We start from the raw sequence: 11,275 nt of genomic DNA on the forward strand, positions 1-11,275 counted from the left end.
CATGAGCTCTGGCAACAATGTGTTAGGACTTGACAAATATATTAAAACATCATCCGCAAATAATGCAAGCTTTTGCTGTCTTCTCTTGCTATCTATGCCCTCTATTTTTATATCTTGTTTTATTAACTGTTTCAGTGGCTCCAGAAAAATTGCAAACAACGGAGAAGCTGAACAACCCCGACGACAACCTCTTTTTAGAAAAATATTTTCAGATAAGCTCCCATTAATCTTTACTCTAGCTGTTGGTTTTGTGTACAGAGCTAGTATAGAGTTTATGAATGTTTTATGAAAATTAAATTTTTGCAACAATCTATATAAAAAGTCAAATTTGACTGAATCAAAGCCTTTCTCGGCATCCATCTCCATAATAACTGCTTACCTTTTTCATCTTTTATATGCTGCATAACATGTGATGTCCCCCTAATGTTGCCTTGAGTTTGCCTCCCTTTTATAAAGCCTGTTTGATCCAATTGAACTATACCTGGCAAAATCTTTTCCAATCGTCTCACCAAAATTGCAGTAAACAATCTATAGTCCTGATTTAATACACTAATAGGTCTACAATTTGAACATTCCATTTCATCTTTACCTTCTTTTGGTATTACAGAGAATATGGAATTTCCCTTTTCTTCAGCACCCAGTTCTAATACTGGCACTAATATTTTCCTATACTCCTTGTACCATTCTGAGGTGTAGCCGTCTGTCCCCGGTGACTTATTTCTTTTAAGCTTAGAGATTGCCAGGTTTATTTCCTGAAGTGTGATTTCTGAAATCAGAAGGTCATTCTGTTCATCAGATTTGGTAAAACCAATTTGTCTAAAAAAGAATCTATGTTTACTTTATCCTCACTGGCCGATTGATCATAAAATTTTGATTAATATACTTCAAAACATTTTTGAATATCCTGTTTTATACCTTATTTTTTTATTTTGATTATCCCTTATTCCATAGATACAATTTTTAGCCTGCTGCTTTCTCAATTTATAGGCTAACAATTTTGTTGATTTATTCCCTACTTCATAGCATCTCACCTCGTTGTGAATAGGATCTTTTTCTGTCTTTCTTCTGAGTAAATAGAATTAATCTCTGCTTTTTTCCTCTTCATTTCTTGAAAAATTTTATTGTTAGTTTTTTATGTTCTTGCTCTAATTTCCCTAAATCTATCAGTAGTGCATCTAAAGTTTTTTTGTCTTTGCTTTTTCAGAAAGGCAGTCTTGGCCATTATTTTCTCTCGTAACACGGCTTTACAAGCATCCCAAAGCACCAGAGGCGACACCTCTCCATTATCATTTTCCTCTAAATATCTCTTAATTTCATACTTCATTTCCTCCTTCACATTACCTTTCAATATACTATTATTAAGTCTCCAAGATGTTTTTTACTTCTCAGTAATCAAGTAAAATACACAGGACTATGATTGGATAAGTCCACCACCCCAATTTTACAGTTCCCCACTCTGTGCCTATCTTTGTTGTACATCAAAAACAGTCAATTCTTGAATAGTTATTATGCGGTGATGAATAAAAGTATAATCCTTCGTAGTTGGGTTTATTTCTCTCCATATATCAATGATCCCCAATTCTCCCATCATGTCTTTATTTATTTTTTTACTGTTACATTTTTTGGAGGTGCTTGTGAGGATGTATCCAGTTGGGAATCTAGCCTCTGATTTAAATCACCACCTGCAATTAAAATTCCTTCTCCTTCCCGTGTAATCATGTCAAACAGTTGCCTGTAAAATGTCCAGTTAGAGCCTGGAGGTGCATATATACTCAAGCAAATTAATATTCCCTCTAATCTCCCCTTAACCAAGACATACCTTCCCTCTTTATCACTGATAATTTCTGAAATTGAACTTTGCCAGATATCAAAATTGCTGCCCCTCTTCTGTGACCAGCTTTATATGATGAAGTATATACCTGAGTATATCAATTTCTTTTTAATTTATCATTTTTATTTTCCATCAGGTGAGTTTCCTGCAAAAACGCAATAGCAGCTCCATCTTTACTTATTTTCCTTAAGATTTTGCTCCTTTTAACTGGATGAAGAAGACCGTTGACATTGTACGATATTATTTTGATGAGATTATTGTGAAAAGCCATTTTAGTGGTTTTATAATTATCTTCCCTGACCTAAAAGCAAGTATTTTAAAATTCCCAACTTTCACAATGCTACCAGAACCACAAAGAACAAACAATGCGTAACCCAAAACAAAATTCCACATTTTGAACACTCATTGTCAAAACAATTGAACTTCCTTTAATGAGGCCTTTTTCTTGGCCCTTACTGAGCCTAAGAAAGACTCCGAGGGATATCCTCTGCAGTGAACCCGCCAGAGGGCCCCCACTGAACATGATACACGATGCATACGCAACTGGTAGATTCAGCATAAACAGTCCCGACAACTTAATCCTTATACAAGAGACACACACTCATGTTCTTCTATAAACTTGGTTATTTTAGTCCTCACCTTTGGTCATTTTTCATCCCACTTATAACAGTTAGTCCTTTAAGTCCTATGCCCTCTTGAAAGCTTGCAGTTTCTGTCCATATCCAGGTGTTATATCTGCCTTTCTTCTTCCACTGTTGGCTCTGCCTGCAAAGCGCCACTGAAGGCACTCCATCTTCTCGGCCACATTCTCCGCTGGTTCAATAGCAGACACCTGGAAGCCTCTCGCCACCAAATCCTTCTCGGTGCCTCCTCCGCTGTGATGTATGACATTATCCCTTCTTCATAAAACACACGGAGCTTTGCTGGAAATGGCATTTGGAAACGTATTTTCTTCTCTTTAAGCACTTTCTTTATTTCCGCATACTCTTTCCGCTGTCTCAAAAATTCGGGTGTGTAGTCATGGTCAATGATAATCTTCCTGCCCTCAAACTCAAATCCCTTCTTCTGCCACGCCGCCTTGATTATCATTTCTTTCGTCCTGTAGCTGTTAAATTTTACCACAATTGACCAAGGAGGAGCATCATGAGGGGGACTCGCAGCCAGTGCTCGATGGGCTCTTTCAATGATGCATTCAAGTGATGCTGGGAATCCGAGTTTCTCTTTTAACACGCATTCAATAAAAGCGATCATAGACAAGGCTCCATCTTCGACTTTTTCTTTTACTCCGTGAATCCTAATGTTGTTCCTCCTTGATTGGCTCTCTTGATCTGTTAGTCTGTCCGTCAAGTGTTTTTGTAAATCCAAAAGCTCCAAAGTGGCATCTTCCTTGGATTGTAAACGATCCTTGGACTCCATTATGCGCCGCTCGGCCTCCTCCAGTCGATTGTTTGTCTTTTTGATATCATCCCTAATCTCTTGGAATGATTCCGCATTCTCCCGACGAAACTCTGTTATTTCACATAAAACAGTTTCCAGGTCCGACATTTCTTTTCCAAGGTGTGCTTCTTCAGTTAGCTTCGTTGCGTCGCCCTCTTCACAAGGTAGCTCTTTTGCTAGCTCGGAAGTATTTTTCGCCTCGTGACGTATTTTCCCGATTTTATTCCTTATTTTGATTTCCGTCTTGTTTTCATCAAGTCGAGTCCCCTTAACTGTGATTTTGCCTTCAATTAATTATTTCAAATAATAGTCCTTCAAAGGGTTTACATAAATCATAAGCCGGGAGCTGGCTTGTGACACCGCCGCCATGTCAGAAACCCAACCCGGAAGTCCGCATCAGGCCATTTTTAATTCATCAGCAGTCTGTTTTTGTTTTTATTACATTATTTGACAGTGGTAAAAATACTGAATTTTGGAGCTGGTCATCAGGCAGGCTCACAATCTGTTGACTCATAGTGCCAAACTGTCATGTAACGGGAGATGTAGTTGAACTGCCCATAGAAATGCAGATGAGGGCGACATGGACACAAGTTTAGCAGTCCCTCAGCTGGATTTTCCTTATATGTACTGTTACACTCCATTGTTGAAAGTTTGGTTCCTGTCTGTAGTTAAGAAAAATGCTAAATATGCCTGCTGAAGCACAGGACATTTCACCAAATAATGGTGCAGTGTGAAAGCGAGCCAAGCAGCAAGGCTAGTACAAAAGATTGTCTCAAATATTGTGCAAGCAATTACAAAGGATTGTTGCATCACCTGTTTCCAAGTCTCAGCCCCTATACCATGGCAACGGAATTCAGGGTTGGTTCTCTCTGTGGGTGTAGAAAGAAGCTTGGAGGAGGAACAAATATGTGTTGAGTCAATTAGAGCGGCAAGGCAAGGAAAAGGACTCAAAGAGTTACATCATTGAAGAGGAATTCTTTCTCCCCCTGTGGCTTGCTAACCAAGCAAGGTTCTTTCTTTCAACAGTTGTCTGTTGATTGTGTAAATGGAAGCAGTGAAGGATAGCTTAGTAATTGGCCAACTTTGTCAAGGAACAAATATCAAGGACCAGACACTTTAATAAAATGTAGGATTGCATCCAGTTTGCTTTTTATTGAAAGAGACACGTCTTTCCATATTTGTAATGTTACAGTATGTTTAATATAGCACCAACTGTGATTCATTTTGGCTTCTTCCATTTCGGGGTCACCACAGTGAATCCAGTATGGCTCTGTCTGTTGTTTTGGAACACGTTTTCACCGGATGCCCTTCCTGATGCAACTCAGGCACGAGTGGACTTGAACTGGGAAGCTTCTGTCTGGGAAACAAATGCACTAGCCACTTGCACCACCACAAATTCGTCTTTTTGCACACCAAACCCAGTTAAATAATTTGATCCAGATCTTATAATAGAGATTTGTAGAGGTCGGGGAGGTGATAATCCTTTGTTTGTTTGTTTTTTCATTTAATGAATAGATATATCACCAAACATGGGATCACAGATGTCATAAGTGCTTCTGTTTCTCATTGGTACAGCAATTAAAACTAAAATAAATTCATAAGTAAAAATCTTGGTTTGTTACAGGTAACGTTTCAGGAGAACTAAGCCTCTGTGACACGTGGTTTATGTCCAGGGTTGGGTAGGATTACTTTGAAATGTAATCCAAAAGTAATCAGATTACAAGTAATCCAAATGTATGTACATACATACATGTAATCCACATGTATTCTTTCATAGTAATCCTCCCCAGCCGTGTTTATGTCCTTTTCACTATGAAATTATATAAAAAAAAATTGCAGATACAGCCTGGTGAATAAGGGATTTTAAGAATGTCTCTTACAAGCATATCAATAATAGAAGCCAGAATGTTGAAAATAGTCTTCAGTTGTACATTATAAAATATTCCAGAATTTATAATCAGGTTCAGATTTACCTGTTCTATAGGAGAACTGAGCTAACCCATGGTGGCACCTTTACCTATTTGTTAAACAGCCACTCAGTGCACATTAAAGTCACGATAGAGTGACCTTTGGTTCTTTTGTCTTCTGTCCTCTCTCAACATAGGAACAACAGAACGTGTGTGTCTGATACAGGGTACAGTCGAAGCCCTCAATGGTGTCCACAACTTCATTGCTGAGAAGGTCCGCGAGATGCCCCAAAGCGCCCAGAAACCTGAACCAGTCAGCATACTGCAGCCGCAGACCACTGTAAACCCTGACCGCATTAAACAGGTGAGACAGTGTCAGTGCTGCCCTGGCTTTTAATGTACAGTGACATCAGTATTCAGTTATAAACATCTCCAGCCAGTGTGTTAATACACTGTCTTGAGATTACAGGCTGAATCTTTTTTTAATCACATTCCAAAGATCTGGGCTCATATTCACAAAGATTCTTAGAGTCCTCTCAGAGAGCTCCCAACTTAGCTTAAAGTTTACTAGCGAGGAATTGTAGCTTAAGAGTGATCCAGGAAGTGTCTGAGAGCAACTCTGAGCAAGGAAGGGACAGAAACTTTTTTCTTTGTGAGGAGGTGTGGTTGACCCCGTTGCTAGGTATGACACAGTCTTATAAAAGCTGATTGGTTGTCACAAAAAGGCAAAGAGGAAAAAACAAATGCACTCCACGCTCCTAGTTATGACTGGACAGTACACTCAACCGATCATACAACCTGAACTGTATTAAGAAATGTGTAATCATGAAAATAATTGAATGTCAAGATGATGAAACTCAGCAAAATTAAACAAATTGTTACACAGCTTCAAAATGTTTGAATGTACCTCATTCACATGCTGATTATTATATTGATTAGCTTATTGTTATGTTTACTTTCCGTGCTGGTAAATGCGGCGAGTATGAGAAGAGTTTTGCTGGAATGTGCTGTAATTCAAAGCGAGAGCGGAGATTGCAGCACACAAGCCAAGTTCTTCTCATACGGGTGAGTTTAGGCTATGGCTGCTGACATCACTTACTTTGATATTAAGTTATCTGCAAGTTATCTGAAACGCCTGTTGTCGCATATATGCTACAATATTTGACTCAAATATGCAACATACTAAATTGACCAGTATGCTGCAAATTTGCAACATACCATTATTATTATTATAACATTATAACATTAAGTCATTACCAAAATACCAAAATTACTATTTATTTTTGTGCAAAAGTGAAATTAATAATCTCAACATTATTTACCATCTACTTAAAGGCAAAAACACACACAAAACATTTTTTTATATACAGCTATATAAATTCAGGCGTTAAGGGGTTAATAAGGTTGACTACAAAATAAAAAAAAACCTGAAATCACCTTACTTTGCCATATTACAATAGTTTCAACCATTTGAAGTGTAGATTCCTAACTGGATGGTGATCATTTCTTCATCTAGAGTGGGTTTGGGATCTTTTTCTTACTCCTCGGCCTGTTGGACTTCAGCAATGAGGGCTTTGTTAGTGCAGATGATTCTCGAGGATTCAAAGTTTTTCGTTTATGGATCTGGATGTGACGTCCTTTTAGAGCCTTCCCACCGGTAGTGTTGCCACAGTAACTTTGAAAAGTTACTTTATTAGTTACTTTATGCAGTTACTTTGTTATCAGCTGCGGACATCTTGACGGCAGCTGATCAATGTAACTAATAATGTAATTGGTAATCTAACTTGGTTATTTTTAAGATTGAGTACTCAGAAAAATAACTATTAGTTACTTTGATGATTACTCAATTTTAAGAAGAATTGTAACATTAGATTACTAGTTACATTAAATATTAGTTACAATTTGTCAGCAGTTCCTAATAAAGTAAGGGCATAAAGATGCTAATGAAGTAACTGTAAAAAGTAACTAAAAAAGTAACTTTTTAAAGTAACTGTGGGAACACTGCCCGCCGATTCAGATTGGCTCGGAATTTATACACGCGCTCATGCCCGAGGCCCACACCCGACCATCGCATGTGGACGGCCGCAAATTTCTACTTGCGCCACCCCTCCCAAAAACAGTCAAATTTGACAAAAATGTTGACTTTTATACAGTAGTCTAAATTTTCAGGGTCGACAAAATCAACCGCGAGTAAAGCCGAATTGAGACTTACGTGTATGTGGGTTATTGAGGCTCACCTATAACTGTATGTATGTTATAGAATTTAAATTTTTCCCGTAGCCAGATATTGCAGTGTTGTGATGACCTTCATCTCAGGAATTATTATGTTACTATCCTGGATGAGAAAAGTAAGCTCATTCCTGATGAGGTCTTAGAATCTTATGTAGAATTCCTTGAATTCTAAGACATTTCTTAGAATGACGTCACTGGGAGCTACTTTTAGCCTTAGAATGCTTTGTGAATATGGGCCCTGATCTTTTCTGAATGGTTTGAACACACCAGATCAGATTATTTCATGCCATATTTGGATGTTAAATCCAGTGCATTTGCAATCTTTAGCGAGGGGTACCCATGGACATCACATCAGATTCCCTGTTGGTTTCTTTCTTTTTTCTTTAACATATGTCTCTGCTCATACACGTTTCACTGTTATTTGAATCCGTTTTAGCAAATAACTCACACAGAGTAACTCCATAACTGATTCCTGTTTCTGTGTATTGCTGTCAGTTAGCGATATTGCATAGAATCACCTACGAAACAACGTAGGGATGCACTATTATTATTGCCTTATTTCCCTAGATTTGCAGTCCATCATACTTCAGTCCAGTTGCATTGTAATTGCGTATTGGTCAGAAAACAAGTATTAAAATGCATTAAAAAAGTCTAAACCAGATTGGACAAACTAAGTTGCTGGTTTTGCCTCTCCTGAAGTGGCACACGGCAACCACGGAGACGATCATGCTGCTGTCTTACACTGCTCGGGCTTCATGTGGCTTCATATGCTTTGTAGGCTTTGATACTTCTCCAAGTTCCACGAGTTCATCAAGACTGTCAGCGAACATTTGATTGTCATCAACTTGTCTGTGTTTCTTGATTCTTTCATTTGTCTACTCACAGTCAATAAGCAGGTAAGCATAGGGGTGGTAAATGTTAAAAAGTCCCATGTCCATACCACAGCTTTCCCACTGAGATCACGAACAAAGCCACCGGCTGTAGTTACCCACTGGTGCTTCGTCTCCAAGGCTTCATGGTTACACTCTTGGAAAATCGGTGCAAATAGCACAGCTTTCATGTACACACATATAGAAATAGTGTAGCTGCCAGTCACTGTAAAGTGAAAGCATTAATAGTTCACCGCAGTCTCGTTTGAACCCTGTGTGATATTGCAGGATTTGACCACTTATGGGGACAGCCGATCCCGTTGTGCAATATATACACAGCATAACTTCACATGGAAAAATGGTGTATTGTTTTGTTTTCAGCAGCAATCACTGAAGCATTTGCGAAAAGTGCAAATTTTTCAGTTCCCAGTGGAGAAGGGAAGACGAAACAAATGGTAGACGTTGTGCCTGTAAGTGTTAGCCTACACAGCTAACCAGAGTAGCTACGTTATCTCGCCTGCAAAACCGCCTTGACACGTTTGAGTTTGGGGTCATAAACAAACCGCAACACATGTCCACTTTCCACCTCATCATCACTTTTTCTTTGTATTTTCACTTTGAGTGTAATTTGCTCAAAATCTCAGAGAACGTGCCGTGTTTCCGTCCCCGGAAGTAGAGAAATGACGTCATATGCATCATATTTTACCCCTTTAGTGCAAATGAGACTGCGCTGCCCATGCATGAAAGCGGCTGGTAGCTTGGCATTTACTACTACTACATGCAATATGGAGAATTGAACATGCCTACAAAGTCACAGAGTGCAGCAAACGCTTCTGTGTTAAAGCTGCTGCAAGCTAAACTACATAAACCTGTACCGGTGGGTTTCATACTGTCTTTCTTCCACTGATAGTGGCTCATGATGGGCCAAAAACACTAGATTTTTCACTATGCTCTTTTTACAAATAAAGTTGTTAAAGGAGTGTGAAAAGTTTGTGTACTTTGTAATTCTGCTTCCAGATGACACTTACAGTGTGTTTTTTGGAGGCACATATTGTACACTTACTCTGCATACGAAGCTGTGTTATATTTTCTGTTGTTCCTAATCACGTAAATTAAATTTTTATAATCAGGGCTTAACATGTGTCTGCTACAGAAGTGAGTGTGAACCATCCAGACAAAAAAGGATTTTTTTTTTTTGAGCATTACGGCGTGTAATCGGAATATGTTAGGCTCAGTAGGGTGTGTGGTCACCACATGGCAGTAACAGTCTCAATTTATGAGAGACTTTGTTTATTAGTCACCACTTTTTCTTATTCGGTAGGCCATGACCCATAGCTTGGTAGGGTCAGGAAAATGTGAGGGTATGCGTTTATTTTTACCTACAGTCATTCATAGCTAGACAGAGCCGTGTGGCAGCTGCAGTCTAAACCCGTGGGATTAACAAATCGCTGAGTAAAGTGGGGGCTGGTAGAGTACTCTGACTCAATGAGAGGTATTTTCTCTTACCATTTATCCTCTTATATCTCTCTATTTTTACCTTTTATTGCTATTTAAATCTCTCCTGTTTCTCCACAGGCTAAACTGATAGTGCCAAATAGCACAGCTGGGCTGATCATTGGAAAGGGCGGAGCCACAGTGAAAGCAGTGATGGAGCAGTCAGGGGCTTGGGTGCAGCTCTCACAGAAACCAGAGGGCATCAACCTTCAGGAGCGAGTGGTGACCATCAGTGGGGAGCCGGAACAGAACCGCAAGGCTGTGGAAATCATAGTACAGAAAATCCAAGAGGACCCTCAAAGCAGCAGCTGCCTCAACATCAGTTATTCCAACGTCTCTGGCCCAGTGGCCAACTCCAACCCCACCGGCTCCCCCTATGCTAATACGGCTGAGGTGCTCCCCAACGCAGCTGCAGCAGCTGCTACTGCCTCCAGCCTTCTAGGTCAGGCAGGGTTGACAGGAATGGGTGCCTTCCCTGCCACCATGTCCAGCTTTTCTGGCAATGATCTGCTGGCCATCACCTCAGCCCTCAACACACTGGCCAGCTATGGCTACAACACTAACACCTTGGGCCTGGGTCTCAACCCTGCAGCAGCTTCTGGGGTCCTTGCTGCAGTAGCAGCTAGCGCAAACCCAGCTGCTGCTGCGGCAGCTAACCTACTGGCCTCCTATGCTAGCGATGCCTCCGGCAGTGCTGGTCACCCTGCGACAGGCCTTGGTGGGTTCTCCCTGGGTTCTCTAGCTGCTGCGACAGGAGCTTCCAATGGTTACCTAAATGCTTCATCCCCACTAATGGCCTCCTCCCTTTTGGCAACAGAGAAGCTGGCAGATGGGGCCAAGGACGTAGTTGAGATCGCTGTTCCCGAGAATCTGGTTGGTGCCATTCTGGGGAAAGGTGGCAAAACGCTGGTAGAGTACCAGGAGCTAACAGGAGCCCGCATCCAGATCTCCAAAAAAGGAGAGTTCATCCCTGGTACTCGGAACCGTAAAGTTACCATAACAGGGTCACCAGCCGCTACGCAAGCAGCACAGTATCTGATCAGCCAGCGGATCACTTATGAGCAAGGCGTGCGTGCTACCAACCCACAGAAGGTGGGCTAAAAGGAAAAACAAGAGGAAAGAAGGAAAGGATGAAGACAGAGATAGAAGGAAATTGAGAGGGTCACAATGAATAGAAAAAAGAAATGTCCAAATATCTGTTCAGTATTTCAGTCTCAAATGAAAGAATCACAAAGGAGGAGGTGGGGGAGACAACCAAGATAAGTGTGTGTGATATGTGAATGTGTTTTTAGGACTGGCGTCCTGATGTTTTTTAAAAGTGGCGATCAGCATAAGATGAACTGGTCCACTGCCAAGATGCAGATTCACGGGTGAGGCCGCAGGGTTTCATCCTTCTCCAAAACCTCATTGCTGATTTAATTTCGTTTTGTTTTTTGTTTTGTTTTTTATTACTGAATTAGATTTGAATTTCAGTTGCAAAACTCAGCTCCCGGTGAGTTGAGTGT

At 40.3% G+C, this 11,275-nt stretch overlaps 1 protein-coding gene across 2 annotated transcripts in view; it reads left to right on the forward strand.

The window, feature by feature from the left end:
- Positions 1 to 10,949, forward strand: part of nova1 (NOVA alternative splicing regulator 1) — a 73,690-nt gene extending 62,741 nt beyond the window's left edge. For both annotated transcript variants that reach the window (XM_034178915.1, XM_034178917.1), the window contains exons 3-4: positions 5,373 to 5,539; positions 9,852 to 10,949. In XM_034178915.1, the coding sequence (XP_034034806.1) occupies positions 5,373 to 5,539; positions 9,852 to 10,871 (1,187 nt within the window). In that variant the 3' untranslated portion in view covers positions 10,872 to 10,949. The remainder of the gene's footprint in view (positions 1 to 5,372; positions 5,540 to 9,851) is intronic.
- The last annotated feature ends 326 nt before the right edge of the window (positions 10,950 to 11,275 follow it).

The sequence above is a fragment of the Thalassophryne amazonica genome, chromosome 9 (genome assembly GCF_902500255.1).
Source record: "Thalassophryne amazonica chromosome 9, fThaAma1.1, whole genome shotgun sequence".
NCBI lineage: Eukaryota > Metazoa > Chordata > Actinopteri > Batrachoidiformes > Batrachoididae > Thalassophryne > Thalassophryne amazonica.